The sequence below is a fragment of the Portunus trituberculatus genome, chromosome 3, assembly GCF_017591435.1.
Source record: "Portunus trituberculatus isolate SZX2019 chromosome 3, ASM1759143v1, whole genome shotgun sequence".
NCBI lineage: Eukaryota > Metazoa > Arthropoda > Malacostraca > Decapoda > Portunidae > Portunus > Portunus trituberculatus.
The window spans coordinates 6616262-6635254 of NC_059257.1; the positions used below are offsets into that span (position 1 = coordinate 6616262).

Sequence of the window (18993 nt, forward strand, 5' to 3'; positions counted from 1 at the left end):
CTGTTGATGGTTGATTTCGTCATGCTTGCGGGGTTGTTTAGTTCAAGTGACAATGTACTGCTGGACCTAGGCCGAGAATCCTCCTGCGATGCCTCCTCTACAAAATATATAGTGCTTACAAAATAACAATCTTTCAAGCATTGCTGATAGTGGCACCAGATTGCCACAGTGCAAAGTTGCCGGCAAGATGTAATCAATATCAAACATAACTAAACGAACTAAAAATCATATTAAGTATCTTTCGAATCGCCAACTCCATGGAAATAAAACATTATATAACCCTAATTGATTGAACACGTGGTTGAATGAAGATGATAAACTTGTATACATGAATGAAAGGTGAAACAAAGTAAGGTCGAGGTCGTTCCTCAACAGCTTATAATTACATGTGGTGGTCAGAGACAAAATAATGGCCGTGCTCATGTCCTCGCTTCTGTGTTTACGTTCATATTTTGCTTAATTTCTCCACTATCACGTCTTCCTGGGGTGTGTGGTGAGTAAAAAATGATACTTCAAGGAGTCGTGGTGATGTGTGGTGAGTGTGGTGCGTGGAGGATGTTTGGTGACGGTAGAATTAAGAGTGAAAGACAAGATGGCGTCTGAGCTACGTGACTGGAGCATTTACAGTTATTATTATTATTATTTTTGTCAATATCTAGTGTATTATGCTTGGTGGAATTATATAACTTCTTGGTGATAGTGTAAGAAGCTGTGTGTGTGTGTGTGTGTGTGCTGGAGTGTACGGAAGTTTTTTCATTATTTTCTTAAAACGCCTTACTTATTTTCTTATCATCTTTTATCTATCACTTCCTATCTCCTCTCCACGTCATTATCTTACGTTTTCAAAAGTAACCTACATTTTCTTTTCTAAATTTTATACTTTCTCCCTTATTCTTTAGCGTAGGTAGTGATGTGTATTGTGGCGGCGTAGAGAGAGGAACCTGTGTGTTGTTATGTGTACCAACCTCTTGTCACTTCCTCGCTAGTGTGATAAGATACGGTACTGAGAATACTCCCACACCAAGATGATGATGTGATCTTTTCCTTGTGAATTTAGATGTTGCAATATTACATGTTGGAGATGTTTCTTGTGCTTATTGCTCGTGTTTTTATTGTTCTTTTACTTGTCCTGTTCTTCTGGTTCTTGTTCTTGTTCTTAACTGTTATATTGTCTTCTTTATTTTCTTTTTTTCCTTGTTCTTGTTGTTGTTGTTGTTGTTGTTGTTGTTCTTCTTCTTCTTTTCTTTTCTTTTTCTTCTTCGTCGTCGTCTTCGTCTTCGTCTTCGTCTTCGTCTTCTTTTCTTGTTTCCTTCTTGTTCTTGTTCTTGTTCTTGTTGTTCTTGTTGTTCTTGTTCTTCTTTTTCTTCTTTTTCGTGTTGTTGTTGTTGTTGTTGTTGTTGTTGTTGTTGTTGTTGTTGTTTTTTCTTCTAAGTTTCACAGTTACTGCCTTAAAACTACCGAGGTGTGTTGTGTGTAATGAAATAGTCTAAAAGTATGAAGTTTAGTGCGATTTGAAGTGAGAATTGATTGATTTGATACGTTTTTCTTGGTTTTGAGTGTTGAAAATATAGTTCCTTATTTGGAAACCTTTAGTAATGAAGAGGTCTTTGTTGGTTTTGACGTGGAAAGGCGCTGCTGTCTTGATATTAGTCTTAGGACCTTCTGGAGCCCATGTACTACACCTCCATTGTATTCAAGGCTGTAGCTGAAGTTGCACGGGTTCTTAAGGGTGTTTTTTTTGTAATGGTTTTAATGAGACTAACATTGTTAACCCCTTCAGTATTGGGACGTATTTTTATTACGAGTTATTTGTACTATTAAACGATTTTATTTATATTAGGAAGAGTATAATGAAGGACTGAAGATTAATGGTCAGTCTTCACTATTTTAATCCCCACATAAGTTTCTGAAGCTTTATAAAAACGTCAAGTATGGCCTGAATAAATATGAAAATGTGTTATATTACTGAAGGGGTTAATAGGAGGAACATTTAGGAATTTAGCTAGTCATCTTTGTGTCCTTGGAAAGTAGTTATGGTGTGAGAGCTAAGCGTTTCTAAGTACGTGTTAGTTCCCCCCTCGTATGGATAAACAAAACCTTATAATGCTACTTATCTTTATTATTAATCTAGCACAGAACACGAGCATTCAATAGGAGTGTCTTTGATATTGTACTAGAATGAATGAATTGGTTAGCATCTTCGTGTTTGATGTAGTGTTGAATCATATCTTTGTGGAGTCAAAACATTTATATCACTATATCACTTTTCTATTCTTACATTTTGATGAAGTAAAAGCTGATACGTTAAGATTTATGAATAGTATAATTGTATCATTGTAATTCAAATATCTCTAGTACTAAAGCTTAATTCCTTGCTAGGCATCTTAGATTATACATTTTAGTGAGGTGAATTGCAACCATCAGTCTCTTTGGTTGAGACTATTTTTCTTAACAATTACTACGTAAGATTTATATTCACGTCACAGCAAACCATTAACATCATGTCTCTTGCTTCCTTGACACTCAAAGATATGGAAAAACAAGACAAATAGAGGTAAAGGATCAACATTTAACAGAAAATCGATATCAGATAATAAGTAAGGTAGGTAAAACATATGTATTAGATTATTGTTTCATTAAATTACACTTCACTAAGGCGATGCGAAGGAGAAAGACCAATAGTAGTATAATTTTAACACTAGAAAATAATAATGATGAAAAAAACAGAGAGAGAGAGAGAGAGAGAGAGAGAGAGAGAGAGAGAGAGAGAGAGAGAGCCACGCAAGAGTCTACCGTTCACCATTCTTTCTACACAGGCTAAAGATACTCCAGGTCAGGGTACCCACCGCCACCACCGTCACCGCGACTCCAAAGCTTATCAACACCAGGATCCATATTTGTGGCATATTTTTGCCGCTATGAACTTCGTCCGCGTCACCAACACCAGATGCTGACTGGTTCATTATCTCCGTGCAGTATGGTGACCATTCAAGGTTCAGTCCCCGTACAATGAACTGTGCGCCTATCGCTAAGAGCGATTGATGTTTTATTTTGCCACCGTCAGCGTTGAGGAGGATGTAGGCACAATGGGCGATGTCGCAGGTCATGTTGAGGGTGTAGATACGTGAGGGCTCCAGTGAGTCAGAGTAATATATCTCTGACTCTTCCATCGTCACGGTCAGTTCGCCTTTCATCTGTTCTTTAGTCCTGACCTGGATCGTGCGAGGATTAAACTTCATTTCTTCAAGGTGATTCCAGTCACACTGTCTGGGTGAGGACACTGCGGAGCTCGCCGCCAGGTACAGGAGCGGCCAAAGCGCCCTCATACTTGCGGGGCCCAGGCAACAATGTAGGATTAGAGGCCGCGGCGGGCGCCGGGCGGGGCGCCAGGCATAGCGGGCGGGGCGGCTCAGAGGACCAATCCCTAGCTTTGGTGACGTCAGAAGTGACTCAAGACTGAAATCTCAGCAGCATTCCTCGCAAAATGGTAGTGCATACTCCGGGAAATGCCATGAAGGAAGGAAGTGGAGGGCGGGGATAGGCTGACGTGCTGCACTGCCGCTGTGTGGGAGGTCTGAGGACACGCTGCCTTTGTGAACGTCGAAGTCACACCCGCCACACCCGCGCTCTGCTGTGCATGGGAGGGACGTGAGTGAAGGAAGGAAAGAAAGCAAGGAATGACACATGCGTGACTGTTTTCTTCATACAGTGGTGTGGTCAAAAGGAAATCACACCCGAGAGAGAGAGAGAGAGAGAGAGAGAGAGAGAGAGAGAGAGAGAGAGAGAGAGACTTTATCAGTGCAGAACAATGGAAATTTCTTAGAAAATCTCATGAACTTCTATCGGAGTCTTTTTAAACTATTACTTGTTATTCTAAGGGATCCTATTGTTCTTGTGCTTATTCCTGCTCTTTTTGTTTTTATTCTTATTCTTGTTATGTTATTGTTTTCATTTTATTCATAATTGTTGTTATTGTTGCTGCTGGCATTGTTGTCTCCTATCACTTCATTAACTTCAACTAGGATAGTCTGCGATTGCTAGACATTCTTTAGAACTACGAAAATCACAAATACCCTTGAAAACTCAACAGTATCCACTAGAATTTGCTGAACTATCAATAGAACCATGGAATCCCTTGAAAATCCCAATAACTTCCAGTCCACCCTCTCAAACAAACTGGAACCATGAAAACACCCTTGAAATCCCCAATAACTTCCATAGCAGCCTCAAACCGTCAATGAACCATGAAATCCCCCTTGAAAATCCCCAATAACTTACACTAGAACCTGTTAAGAATAGAGAAGACGAAAATTTTAAAGAATACTGGGCTAGGCTTTGAGGAGGCTAGAGCTTAGAGGAGGAGGAAGAGTGAAAAAAAAGAAATTATTCCATTAGGCTTCACAATAGCTTAGGTCATATGACACCGCTAGGATTAAATGGAAAACGCTACATTTACCCACCAGGGAACAAGATTTGACAAGGATTCCAACACGAGCCGCCTTAACCAACAACGAAGTACGCCACTCAGCCTCCAGGAATAAGAGGAGATAGCTGGTTCGGTGGGAGAGGAAGTCGATAAGTAGGAACAAAGGTGGCGTGTCAGTTTGGATAAGAGTGTTTTTGTTCTAAGGCGAGAGAAGATACTGTTTTTGTGTCGTTTCTGCGTATTGATTGTTGTTACTATGATTGTGCTGGTGGTGGTGGTGCTGTTGTTGCTGTTTTGTTGTTAGTGTAGTATAGCTCTTGTATTATTTATTTATTTATTTTTATTTATACCATGTGGGCTCTTCACGGGAATTTATGGGCTAAAGGGGATACTTTTTGGGGTACCTCCTATCTCAAAGCCCACCCGCTAGGAAACCATTGCCACAAGTGAGGACACCCAACCTACACTTAGACCGTGGACAGGATTTGAACCCGTGCGCTTGGAGACCCCTTGGACCCCAAAGCGCGCATGGTTCCACTGTACGGTAGTGGTGGCAACAGTAGTAGTGGTAATGATAATGATAGGCTGTTAATAATGACGATGATGATAATAGTAAAATAATAATAGTTAGTAGAGAAGATAATAAAACAAAGATGAAGATGCGTATAAATAATATGTGAACAAAAGATTATTATTATTATTATTATTATTATTATTATGTTCATTATGTATTCTCTTATACATATATATTTATTTACTTACTTGTTTATTCATTTATTATATTTTATTTACATATTTGTGGTGATGTGGGCGGCGGTGGCGGTGGCAGTGATGATAACGGGTGGTGGTGGTGGTGGTGGTGGTGTTCGCTTCCCTCATGGTGCCTCATACGTGGAAATCAAACACACTTCCGCTGATAATTATTTTTTCTGTTAGGTTTCTTTTTCCCGGAATTTGTGTGTGTGTGTGTGTGTGTGTGTGTGTGTGTGTGTGTGTGTGTGTGTAGTTTTATTTTTCTTCTGTTCCTTTGGCGTTTTTATTTGCTGCTTCATAATACGTTTTCTTTTAAGTAAGAGCGAAATAAAGGTTTATTGTGGTGCCAATAAAAAAAAAAAATAAATAAATAAAATGATATGAATAAATGAATAAATAAATAAAAGATAGAAACAAAGATAAATAAGTAAAAAATAAATACATAAATAAATAAAATAAGATAAAAAGATTTAGAATAGATATGTAAATGAGTAAATAAATAAATAGAAAAGAAAAAATAAATAAATGAAAAAAATAATGAATAAAAATTACATGAAAAATAAAAGATAAGTAAAATAAAAACTGAATGATTAGGTGAAAACAAATTATAAAAAAGTAAAAGTAATGCCAAAAGGTTCATTGGAAGACGTCTTGACAACTTGCCTCTTGAAATAAAGTTGAAGTGATAGGCTGGTATTCTCAAACACTTCTCTGTTCCCACCTCCATTGTTTCAAAAGGCCTTTATTTGATTTTACACGAGTTTTCCAGGTAATTTTACGGTTCTAAGGACAGATGGACAAGATTTTTACATTATTAACAGGAGAAACACTTTTGAACACCCCGCTAATCGTCTCTTTGGCCTTGGGAAATAGTCGTGGTGAGAGAGGAAAGCGTTTCTGAATACACACCATAGGAAGGCGGGAATACAACAGCAGGCAGGGAATTCCGGAGTTCACTTTGATGTCCTCGAGTGCATTATTTTTTATTTATTTATTTATGTAAAGAAATCTGACCAAGGACAACAAAAACTATGAAACAAAAATGCCCTGTGAGATGCCAGTCCCCAAGCAGGGTTGAGAGAGTTAGCCAAAGGAATTAAATCAGTGTTTTGAAATTTCCCTCTTAAATGAGTGTAGGTGAAAGACATTTGTCCCTGTCTTTTGGATGATTCTTAATTTCTCTAAGCGAACTGTCAATCCAGTGGGCCTTTTTTTTATGTTGTTTGTTTCCCTTGGCCAGTTTCTCCTCGGTGCATAACAAATAAATGAATAAGTGAATAAAAGGAAGGTGGAAATACAGAATCAGGCAGGTAGGTAGGTCCAGAGTTTATTGTTGAAAGGAAATGTTGCTTTATCATCATTCATTTGTAGTTTTCATCATAAATACAGCATTTTCAAATAAAAAAACCTTAAGATAAACCAGTTACAAAATCAGACAAAAATAACTTGCAAGAAAAAATCAATACTTAATTAAAGGCACAAATATATATATATATATATATATATATATATATATATATATATATATATATATATATATATATATAGTTTAAGTAAATGTATATTATGAAAATGAATTAGTCTAACTGAATGAAGTCAGTTGTCTTATTGTTATCATTATTAGTTATATTATTATTATTATTATTATTATTATTATTATTATTATTAGTAGTAGTAGTAGTAATTTGGGTTTTAGTGATGAAAGAGAGAGAGAGAGAGAGAGAGAGAGAGAGAGAGAGAGAGAGAGAGAGAGAGAGAGAGAGAGAACCTCTTGCCTACTTCCACGTCAGCCATTACTTCACACCGGGGTTTCTGTCCCCGTCATCACCTCGTGCTTCTTCTGAGCGTCCTCCCTCACCGAGCGCGCCTGAATGTACAGATCGAGAGCCCCGTAGTGGATGCGATGACGGTAGATGAAGCACAGACCGAGACCACAAGCAAGGAACACGAAGACCGTTATGCTGATGATCACCACGCGGGAGATTTTGGGTTTTGTGGTGGTGGTGGTGGTGGTGCCCTGGTTCTTGTTCCGTTGGCCTGAGGTGCTTGTAGGAGTCTTCTTCCCTAGGGTCGTCGTTCTTGGTGTTGTGGTTGTCTCCGGTGTCTTTGTTGTGGTGGTCTTTGGGGTCGTTGTTGTAGTTGTCTGAGGCGTCTTTGTTGTGGTCGTGGTTGTTTTAGGCGTCGTTGTTGTGGTTGTGGTTGTCTCTGGTGTTGTGGTGTTGGTTGTCTCAGGCGTCGTTCTCTTTGTCGTGATGTTGGTGGTGATGGTGGTGGTGGTGGTGGTCTCCATCTCCTCACAGTCTGCAGGTGACCATTGTAGGTTCTGTCCGTACACAGTCAACTGTGTGGTCACCGAGAGGACAGTTTGATTGTTGATTCTCTCACCGTCATCACTGAGGAGGATGTAGGTACAGAAGCTGTCGATGCAGCTCATGTTGAGAGTGTAGATATGTGAGGGCTCCAATATCTCATTGTCTATCGCCTGTAATGAATCTGTAATCTTCACGGTTAGTATGCCTTCCTCCCGGTGTCTAGTCCTGACCTGGATCGTGCTTTGAGAAAAATTCTTTTCATTAAGGGTTTTCCAGTCACACTGTTCGGATAAGGACACTGCGGAGCTCGCCGCCAGGTACAGGAGGCAACCCACAAGCGGCCACAGCGCCCTCATGCTTGCGGGGCTCAGGTGACAATGCAGGGCCAGGCTGCGGCGGGCGGGGCACGGCACCGTAGAGGAGGATGTTTGGGGGGAAAGTTGGTGTTGCGGTAGCGGAGAGCAGAACCAATCCTGAGCCTTAGAAGCGAAATTCGAACCGAAATTGATAACATTTGTTTCCTGTGTATATGAAAGGGCCTTGCTCTTGTTCGAGGTGGCGCCAGGGTGGGACGCGTGCAGCGCCGTGAATGTGGCGCCGTCGTTTCCCAGACACGTCTGTAGCAAGTCTAAAAAAAAAAAAAAAAAAAAAAAAAAAACTATCACTGGTGAGCGTCAGGGAAGACTGCAGAGGACAAGTAGCGAAGAAGGGATGCGAAACGACTCTTATGAAAAGTGAATGAAGAGCATGAATGTGAGCGGTGCGAGGTACAGGCGAGGCGAGTGCAGGCAGGGACAGCCAGGGAAGGGTGAACTTGGAGAAGGATTAAGTACCGTGAACAACGAATATAACATGTTCTCATGCTGTTTATGAGAACTTTGGGGAGAGTGGCTCAGCAAGTCGGGAATGAGAGCGAGACAGCGACGAAACTTTCAAGGAAATACGATAGATAAAGAGAGAGAGAGAGAGAGAGAGAGAGAGAGAGAGAGAGAGAGAGAGAGAGAGAGAGAGAGAAATAAACGAAATAGACAGGTGATGAAGAGAATGAAAACTTAGGACGAGTAGGAGTCGAAATGTTGTCAGGATCTCTGCTCTCCTCACCTTCATTTTGAGCCTCGTCTCGTGGGAAGCGCCTCCTGTGTCACCTTGGAAGATACTCGTAAAATAAATAAAAAAGAAAACGAGTGGAAACTGGAGGAAAACAATTGAATTATCAGTATGGAGTGAACTGAGGCTGTTGGGCATCAATGTAACACTTCCTTGTTACTTAAAGATGGAAAATAATGTGTAGTAGTGTATTAAGAGCACAAAAATGAAGGGAGGAAGGAAGAAAGGCAGGAAGAAATGATTAGCGAAAGGACAACTGCAGAGAGAGAGAGAGAGAGAGAGAGAGAGAGAGAGAGAGAGAGAGAGAGAGAGAGAGAGAATACCTTATCAACAAGAAGTGGTGGAGGAAAAATAGAAGAGAATAAAGAATAGAGGGAGAGGAGAGAAGCAGGAGAAAGAGGAAGAGGAAAGAGAAAGGAGAATAGAGGAAGAGGAGGAACAGAACAAGCTTATTACTGAAAAGGGAGAATTGGACAGTAGTTAAAGAGGAGGAGGAGGAGGAGGAGGAGGAGGAGGAGGAGTAGCAGGACCCTTTCTCCACCTCAGTACTAGAACCAGCGTTGGAGGAGGAAGGAGGTAAGTTTGTGTGCGCGTGCATGTGTTGAGTGCACATGGGAGGGTTTGCGTGTGGTGGTGGTGGTGGTAGGTTGCGTGTGTGTTTGCAGTGCTGGTGGTGGTGTTTGGATGTTGGAATTACATGCAGTTTGAGTAGTGGAATAGAGAATTGTATACTTTTGAGTGGTGAGAGGGATGATTGCGTGGTGTTTGAGTGGCGGAAGAGAGCATTACATATAGTTGAGTGGTGGAAGAGGGATTTGTATGTGTTGAGTGGCGAGAGATAATTGCTTGGGGGTGTTTGAGTGGTGGATAAATTAGCCTGCGATTGGAGGGTGAAGGAGATAATTACGTGGGTTTATTGAGTGGTGGAAGAGAGAATTGCGTGCGAATAAGTGGTGGAAAAGACTTACGTGGGTGTTTTGAATGGTGGAAGAGATAATTACATGGGTGTTTGAGTGGTGGAAGACAGAATTGCGTGCGATTGAGTGGTAGAAGAGTTGCGAGCGTTTACAATAGCTTACGTATTTATATTGGATCAAATTTGCCTGCTGACTTAACCACCCATTTGTCCTTGTATAATAGTAACTCCCCATTAAGCTTCCCATTGTTATCTAGTAAACTACACACCTGTCCTTAGTTTCAATTTAACCCCTTCACTACTCAGACTAATTTTTATCATGAATTCTTGGGTGTTGAGACGAGTTTATTGACATTAACAAGGGTCTATGGATTAATGGCCACAGTCTTCACTATTTCATCCCCCACATGAGTTTCTGAAGCTGCATAAAATCACAAAATAGTAACCAGAATGAATATGGAAATACATCATGGTACTGAAGGGGGTAAAGGGTATTTCGTGACTTTAAGGGAGTTTATCTGATTTCAAGGGCGTTATGATATAGTTTAAGGGTATTGTTATTTAGTTAAGGCTTTTATTTAATTGTTTTCAGGGTTGTCTTCACGTCTTCATGGATGGATTTGTGATTGGTAGTGTATTTTATGGTTTCAAGATTTTCATAATGGTTTTCGAAGCTTTTGTAATGGTTTGGAGGCTCTTGTAATGGTTTGAAGGCTTTTTGTTACTGGTTGGTATTTTTGCATTGGTTTTTAATGCATTTTGTAATGGATTTGAGATTTTTATAGTGGTTGGAAGGCTTTTCGTAATGGTCTCAAGGGTTTTCATATGGTTCGAAGGCTTGTCATTATCGTTTCAATGCCATTATAATTATTTTCTGGTGTTCCCCTGATTACAAGGATTCCGTATAATGACAAAGTAGTTCGGATGCATTTTCAAGTAATCGAGGGTGGAACTGCGTGGAGGAAGCTGAAAATGGTCGCGCATGTTGTGACGAACCTACAGGACAGTCTGGTGGTGTCAGTGGCTGTTGAAACGGGCTATTTGCACTGGTTAGAGAGCAAAGCATCGGGTTGTGTTGTCGTGAATAGGAGCTGACAAGTTGGTGGTGTTGGTTGTCACTGTAGGTTGCACGTGGTAGAGGTCAGTAGGGTCGCCACATGAAGGCTGGTATCATGGCTTATCTGCAGGTGTGGTCTAGTAGGAGTATGAGTAGGCGTGGCGTGGCGTGGGTAGGACAGAGGTGTCAGGTATTGTAATGAACTGTATGTACAAACAAACCTGAGTAACTTAATTGTCTAACAGTAAGAGTGAATCTGTATATACTCGGTTCAAGGGGTAGGAGTGTTTGAGGGTATGGTTGTCTGGTCAGGGATGTTACTTCAAAGTGTACACAAAAACAAGTCATTCAGTCAGGTTCAGATTTAGTAGGCCAACTAGTCTTAATCAATGTAAGGTACAGGAAACACATGGCACGACTGATTACATTTATTCAGCACTGTATACAACCGATTTATGCATTTATTACCACATTTTTTCTTCCAGGTTGAAAGTATCGTATAGAACTCCCTCCACACAATGCCTGATGGCGGCGGTGGCTCGTGAAGCAGGAAGAGGTGATAAGTTGGAGACGCAAGGCAAGTCAGAGAGGAGCAAGTGGACACCAAGGAAATAACAGACGAGTCTTATACGTTTTATTGTGAAGGCCTGACGTGATGTTATACCGCATAACATACCAATTATTAATTTATGTTATAGCAGGTGTCTGTTTTTTCATAAGGTAGTTTATATAATTTTCGTGGTTGCTTTCACGATTGGTAAGTGTGACTGTTTTCTTAGTTTGAAGGCATTTCATAATGGTTTCAATGGTTATTTTTTGTTACCGCGATTTGAAAATGTGTTCTCGTGATTACAGGGTTATTTGCACTTGTTAGGAGCAAAGCATCGGGGTTGTGTGTGGTGTTGGGGTAAACTGTGAAAGTGAGGTGACAGGTTGATGGTTGGTTGGTGGTGTTGGTACTCTCACTCTAGTCAGCAGCGCCGCCACATCAAGGCTGGTGGGGAAGTAAGTGTACACGAGGAGTGCGAGTCGTCAGTCATGCCGACGAATGTTAGGGCACAGGAAACACACTAGTGACATACGACGACTTTCATACATTTATTACAACCAATTTTCCAGGTTGAAGGAAACGTACACACCAGACCCAATGCCTGCCTGCTAGGAGGGAGGAAGAGACAAGACGGGCCAAGGAGCCTGCTAGGAGGGAGGAAGAGATGACAAGACGGGCCAAGGAGCCTGCTAGGAGGGAGGAAGAAGAGATGACAAGACGGGCCAAGGAGGAGCCTGCTGGGAGGGAGGAAGAAGGGCCCAGGAGCCTGCTGGGAGGGAGGAAGAAGGGCCAAGGAGCCTGGAGGGAGGGAGTAAGAAGAGATGACAAGACGGGCCAAGGAGGAGCCTGCTGGGAGGGAGGAAGAAGAGATGACAAGACGAGCCTGGGAGGAGCTTGCTGGGAGGGAGGAAGAAGAGATGACAAGACGAGCCTGGGAGGAGCTTGCTGGGAGGGAGGAAGAGGACAATACAAGACGGGCCTAGGAGGGAGGAAGAAGAGATGACAAGACGGGCCAAGGAGGTGGTGTGTACGTACTTGTTCTGTTGGTACTTCTTAACTGGGGAAGATAGCCATAGCCATCGTAGATGAGACTATATAAATATGGCGGCTAGTGTTGTAATAAATAAAACCTAATAACCTAACGACCCCCCGCCACCAAACCGCTGAAAGGATAACGGTAGGATAACGGTCGGGAAGGTCGCTCTGGTGCAAGAACCCTGGAGATTCCACACCACACCTCTTCTTAGCCTTGCTCCATCACGAACCTGTTGAGAAAGAGACAGACAGTCTGAGAATGTAGATCCTTAAAAGCTACTTTTACTATATAAAGCAGTGGTTCTTAACCTTTAGATTCTTAACTACTACTATATAAAGCCCCTTTTAACTTGCCATGTCCCCCTTTGCATCTATCTATAAAAAATACAATTCCTTCCCAGATAAGCGATACTTTACTTGTCCCCTCTTTGCATCTATAAATACAATAATTCCTTCCCAGATTTTAAAGAAAATTTCTGATTTTCCCAAGGCCTCGCGCTTCCCTTGTCCCAGGTTAAGAACCACTGCATTAAAGCGTCACAAAGAGCCTGTAGGCCAAGTTTGTATGTACATTTAAACCAACCAAAACTGCATCTCAACGTCACTCATTCAATTACGTAAAAAGTACAAAAACCATGACTAAGAAACAGTATACCGGATCCGAATGGCGAGCCTGTGAAGCGTTCAGTGTTAAGTGGGCGGCGCAGGTTTCAAGGGAGCATGGCAGTTCCTCTCAGGGGGTACCGGGAGCAATGATGGAGCCATTTCACACACCTGCAACCAGAGAGCATTTTAGAAACATGATTAATAAATAAACGTCCTAATTCCGCGCGCACACACGCACATTGCCTTACAGGGTACCCATATAAATGAGTTCATTTCCTTTCCATGACCACTTTTCCCTCGCGTCCATGTACAGATACTATATACATATGCATATCGTCCTTGTCCACTCACCGTTCCTCGCCACACACGCCCACCTCAGTGCAGTGTAGGAAAGTGGGAGGGTGTAACGCCCGTGCCGAGTGGTGTGGTGGTATGGCGTGAGCTCACTGAAAACAATACAGTAAGCAAGATTACGCTTGCACACATTCACCACTTCATATTCAAATTCCACGGCAGTGAAAGCAAAGTGAAAAGATTTTTATAATTTTTAGAGTGGAGGACGGGAAGTTGGGGGTGGGGGGGCGCATAGCGTTGGGTTAGTGTCACAACACGCACGTTTGTTTTGAAACCTCTGGCTGAACCATGACTACTTTCAAAAGCTGTAGTTGAAGTGACACGTACAAAGGAGAATCAGTCTTGAGAAACTAACTGTTAATTGCTGTGGCCTTTGAAAATAGTCGTGGTGAGCGAACCAAGTTTTCAAGGATGTTTTTACTGTTCTAGTACGAAATTAACAGTTTCTACAATATGAACAGGACAAATAGTTTATAGAACCATGCTATTCATCTGAGTGGCCTTTGAAAATAGAAATAGTGAGAGATCAAAATGTTTCAGAATCCAGGCTTCAAAAAGACAAGGGTTGTACTTACGGTGTGTTGGCAGTGATGACAATTGGTGAGGCTTTTTATGAAGTGACCACTGTGAACTCAGGCACGTGTGGTATTGAGGTAAAAGAAAAGTTAAATGGAAAAGGAAAGTATTTTAGGCATCCACATTGAAACACTTCCTTACAATGATTATGGATCAATATTTATATAATAACTTTTATAAAAATATATACTCTATTTACCAGTCACAAAATACAGACGTACTTACATGTATACAGTTCACAGAGATCAATAGTGTAACCTTTAAGTACGGATGCAGTAACGTATGTACAACAGTCGTTCAGAAGTGAAATATTTAACATCACGTGACAGTTTTCCTAACAGTCTGAAGAATAAATGGAATCATTTAAAATATAAGAATGGAATAAAGATCTGAAAACAAAGCTGATAACTTAATAATCTTACCCATAGATGAGTAGAAAAAAAATCAGTAGGGAAAATAATAAAATGAAAAATAAAATCCACAGATGTTAAGAAAAAATAAGTTAATTCAGTAGGAAAAAAAATCATAGAATAAATAGAATCACAAGAACAAATAAGAACGAATAAAAAATCTGAGAAAAATAGAGCTTGATAACTTAATCTTAAAAAGAAAAAAAAAAATGGATAGGAGAGAATGTTGAGAAAAGTACGTTAAGTAAACAAAGGAAAGGAAATAAGGAAATAAAATAGAAACTAACGAGTTCCTACAACAAAAAATTCAGTACGGAAAAAAATGAACTAAATAAATAACGAAAAAAAAAAAAAAAAAAAAAAAAAAGCTAGAGAAGCGAGGCATGTGAATAAAGATTGGCACGCCTCACACACCAACTCCTGCCTTGACGCACGGAAGGGTAAACAGCTCCGGGGAAACACACACAGCTGCAACAATTTTCCTTCCTGGAGGTGAAGATAATTACAATGAACACGATTTATCTTATCTGTGGTCCTGTCATGTACAAGTTTCCAAGACTGAACAATAAATGAAGCACAGGTTATTGACTATCTTGTATCGCGTTTAGTCTCTCATGATAACCACTTCACTTGCACCATTGATTGATAGTCTGACCTATCAAACGTACAGCCGTAGAACAGGAAGTGAATAGGGCGTTAATATACAAACTTGGTTTCTTCCTGTGACAGTTTAGTAAGGAATCTTCACCAAAAAACTGATAAAAACACCCTAGAGAGCCTGACTTGTTCGTGCAGCCTTTGAGAAAACAGAGAACACCCTTTTAAAATCCCTCGTCATTTTCCTTAACTCAGTAACATGGACTCGTTTACAGATGTCCTCCCTTCCAGCCTCGCCGTTTTCTATGAAGAGTTGCTACCGGGGACTATGATATTGCACCAAGACCAGAACGTGTCCTGGAAGGTGCGAGTCACTGCACAGACCAGCCGCGCAGTGTATGACCTCCTGTGACCTTGACCTTTCGCCCCAGGACAACGTAACGCCTCCCAGGTCAGACAGGAGTGACCTAGTTTGGCAGAGGAAGAAGGGCAGAATGTCATGGCAAAGGCTGGACACTATATGTTTAACTAATATTCTGTAATACAAGCAAGGACAGGTAAAGGTAACTCACGAAAAACACATGAATAACACAAATTCTGATTCCTGTTTTTCTTTCCCGGGATCTTAAAATAACGAAGGAAAGGAGTAAAAAAAGTGAGAAAGGCGAAAGGAAAGGAAAAGAAAAAGGAAGTGACGGTGTGCGTGCGTGAATGGATGTAGAAAGGAAGGTTATAAGGGCAGAAAGAATAAAGATCAAGAAGGGAAGGAACGAATGAAAGGAGGAAAGATATGAATGTTTAATGAGAAACCTGGAGGAGGGATAAAATAAATAAAAGGAAAAATGTTGTAAAGACTGAAATGAAGAATGAGGGAGGAAGATTGAAAAGAACAGACGAATAAATGAAAGATAAGAAAAGAAAGAGCATCAAAACCGAACTAGGAAGGAAATAAGATTGAAAAGTGAAAAGGAGACGAATGAATGAAAGACAAGAATAAGAAAGAATGAAAATGAAAACATGAAAACAGAAAAAAAAACAGCAATCAAGAAAGACAAAGAAATTAACGGAAGAAAATGGGACAGAATACTTACCTATGAAAAAAACAATTGACATTTTCGTGGGACTTCAACACAGGAACCGGGGAGGCGTGGAGGGACTGTCATGGAGGACGCTGGCTTACTGAGATGACACGAGACCCAGTAAAATCTTTCCAATCCATCAATCCATCAACTTGTCACACTGGTAGGCGTACGACTGACAGGTGTGTGAGGGAGAGTGAGAGCGTGTATGTGTGCGTGTGTTCAGAGTTCAGAGAGGTAGTGGAGCAGCGGGGCGAGGAGCAGCAGAGACAGAAGCAAGGGAAAGGAGAGAACAGGTGCTGCGCTGCTGTCCGGCGCACGAGGCTGCACCGCTGCGATCTTATTGGCGGCTGTCAGAGAAAACGGGGAAGGAATGGTGGGTCAGTGGCGGTTCAAGTTGAATTTGGTCAACGTGACAATGTTTCCAAGTAGAATCTCGTAGATGGAAACATTGAGCTACGTAGACAGGTAGACGACATGGCCTATGCATTTTTATCAAGTGTCAATGTAAGAAAGTAATTAAAAATGAGCTTAGGTATTAAAAGTTTGTGCATTATATTAGTTTGTTACACTTGGACCCAAACCGCTTCTCGTGTATTTGATAAGTGGCATTTTGTTTTATCATAGTACATTCAGCTACTACATAACAATTACTTAGCACCGAATAGCTACCTCCCATGCTTCGAATAGTTCTAGCACACTTTCTGTATACGTTTTCAGTCTCAAAACTAGAGAACAATGCCAGATAGTCAGGTAATTCATTTGTCATTCATTAAATTGTCGCAGGCGCTAGGGCACATGAACCTCGCAAAAAACTGGGTAGGTATGCATGAACTTCGGAAAGATTGAAGAACACAACAGAGTAGCTCATGGCAACACACACCAACACAACAATAATATAGGTCCGTTTTCAAAAACCCTCTGCTCTCACCACGACTATTTTTCAAAGCTACATAGATGATCAGCGGGGTTTTCAAGTGTGTTTCTTCCAATTAATAATGAAGAAATCTTGTCAATCTGCCTCTAGAAACGTAAAAAAAACCCCTTAAAAATTCGTGTAAATTCTAAAAAAAGCCTTTTGAAATAGTGGAGGTGAAACGCATAAGTGTGAGAATACGAGTCTTTAACGTCAACACCACTGCACCACCCTGCCCCTCACCCCCTCGCCCCTGACTCACCCTCCGTGATGTACACAGTGACGGAGGCTGACTCTGTGTTGGCGGCGGCGCAGGTGTAGTTGCCGGAGTCTTCGGGCCGCGCGTCACGCACCCTCAGGAGCGAGGCGACCTTGGGCTGGGCTTCGATGTGTACCGTGACGCCGCCACGCTCCCTGTCATAGTTGATCATGCGTGCGTTGTGGTACCAGAAGATGTACTGCGGCGCCACGGGACTCTGTAGGCGAGGGAAGGTAAAACGTGTGGCAGTGTATAGATATAACGAGTCTTCCTATTACCCAGAACATTCTCAACAATCAACAAGACAGTTACTTCAACATCTACGAATACAGCGACATCTATTCTTAGAGTAATCACTGTTTTAGCTCTCTTTTCCTCGTCTACGTCCCTAATTGGTGTTTCAGTATTTGTTTGCTGGTTTATTCTTTAATTTAGTCTTTCAACGCTCATTTACTCATTCTCTCATTCACTGTTCTCTATTTCCTCCTTTACCCTTTCATTTACCTTTCTATCCCTCACTTTCTCGTTTACTCTTTCATATAGTCTTTAAACAGATTTACTCGCATTCTCTCTCATTTCCTTTACTTTATTATTCTTTTACTCATTCTTTCACTGTCCCACCTTTCCCATTTCCTCGTATTCTCTCCCTCATTTACTCTTGCAGCACCCTCTTATTGACTCTTACTCTCACATACCCCTGTAGTTCCCTCTCCTAGTATGACTCACGCCTTACCTGTTCAATGAAGCAGGTGAGGGAGATGGTGGATCCTGCCTCCACGTGGTGCTCCTCCTGCCCTGGGATGACAGCACGGGGCACCACCACCTCCAGCGTCACTAGGTGAGACGCTAACCCCTCCGCAGTGGACACCTGTAAATATACCTGCGTTAGAAAGGTTAGGTGTGTGTGTGTTGTGTGTGTGTGTGTGTTAATCTGGTTTTTGAGTTGTATTTTTTCTCATGTTTTATGTTCTCTGTTTCCTTAAGCTCTTCCTTTTTTTATCCTTTTCTTCTTCCATCGCTTTCTCCACAACAGAATATTAGCTTCGTCATATATTTCCTTTGTTTACTTATCCGTTATGGCTCATTAGTTGATGTTTTGTAGCAGAGGTCATGAACGTTAGGTTATGACATGGGAGCATTGTGAAATAAGGAGTTACACCAATACGTTACTTACGCTTCGATTGTCCCAGTTCATGCCGGCGGCTGTGTCACCAGCAGGCACACATACACACACACCGCCTTGTGCCTTCAACGATATATGAATGGTTAACTTTTATTCACCGAGAGGCTACAAACACACTATTCTTTTTGTTACTATCAAGACTATTAACCATATTTTCGTTTTGTCACCACACCGCCCGTTCGCAGTCCCTCACCACCACCACCACAACCACATCCAGCCAGCCGGGTGCCTCATGGTAAACTGACGAACCAATGAAATCCCCATCAGAGCAGCGGGCGTCCATGGTAAAAGCAGCTTAGCAAATGGTAGAGACTGACGTGGCTCACCGACACCCTCTCTCAGTAGAAACAAATGCAGTACTATAAGTAACTCCCAGCATGGCGGCCTCTCATTGGACGCTCTGCAGTGGAAGGCCCTTGATTGGTTTAGCGGTGATACGTCATTGAAGTAACTACCGGGATGGCGGGCTCTCATTGGCCGTCCGTGACAGGTCATCTATAGACACCACAACCCGCCACAGGACCCACAATGCCCTACTAATGCTAACAGCCACAAGAAGAAGGAGAGGAGGACTGAGGGAAATTGCTCACAGGACTCTGTTTCTGACGCGGTGGTGATTTTTCCAAAGCATCACTACACGTCAATAAAAGCCTTGGTAAAAAAAAAAAAAAAAAAACTCAATAAACGTGAAATAAAGTGTAGTTGTGCCATGTGTTACTGACAAGGACCGATAGTAATCATTAACTCTATTCTTACTAACATTTTCTCCTTAATATTTCCCTTTCATTATCACACTTTTCCCCTTTCTCTCCCCATTACCTATGCCACACCTGTCCTCACCTGCACACTCTCACACT

The 18993-nt window shown here is 41.5% G+C and overlaps 2 protein-coding genes and 1 long non-coding RNA gene across 5 annotated transcripts in view; all 3 read right to left on the reverse strand.

Moving 5' to 3' along the window:
• Positions 1 to 6880: 6880 nt before the first annotated feature.
• LOC123510230 (G8 domain-containing protein DDB_G0286311-like) lies at positions 6881 to 8313 on the reverse strand. The gene is made up of 2 exons (XM_045265190.1): positions 7371 to 8313; positions 6881 to 7274 (listed from the first exon to the last, which is right to left on the reverse strand). Exons 1-2 carry the CDS (start codon positions 7845 to 7847, stop codon positions 6978 to 6980), a joined length of 774 nt encoding a protein of 257 aa, XP_045121125.1. The 5' UTR covers positions 7848 to 8313; the 3' UTR covers positions 6881 to 6977.
• Positions 8314 to 10985: 2672 nt separating this feature from the next.
• LOC123510252 lies at positions 10986 to 14161 on the reverse strand. Of its 2 annotated transcripts, none has more exons than XR_006676445.1 (3): positions 13114 to 14161; positions 12812 to 12930; positions 10986 to 11195 (listed from the first exon to the last, which is right to left on the reverse strand). It is a non-coding gene; the product is annotated as an uncharacterized LOC123510252 (long non-coding RNA). The 2 variants fall into 2 exon arrangements; XR_006676442.1 differs by lacking the exon at positions 10986 to 11195 and adding an exon at positions 12271 to 12386.
• A 654-nt stretch (positions 14162 to 14815) lies between these two features.
• LOC123510285 (hemicentin-2-like) overlaps positions 14816 to 18993 on the reverse strand; it is a 104033-nt gene continuing 99855 nt past the window's right edge. For both annotated transcript variants that reach the window (XM_045265295.1, XM_045265288.1), the window contains exons 5-8: positions 17687 to 17821; positions 16957 to 17170; positions 15791 to 16128; positions 14816 to 15166 (exon numbers count right to left, since the gene is read on the reverse strand). In XM_045265295.1, the coding sequence (XP_045121230.1) occupies positions 16001 to 16128; positions 16957 to 17170; positions 17687 to 17821 (477 nt within the window). In that variant the 3' untranslated portion in view covers positions 14816 to 15166; positions 15791 to 16000. The remainder of the gene's footprint in view (positions 15167 to 15790; positions 16129 to 16956; positions 17171 to 17686; positions 17822 to 18993) is intronic.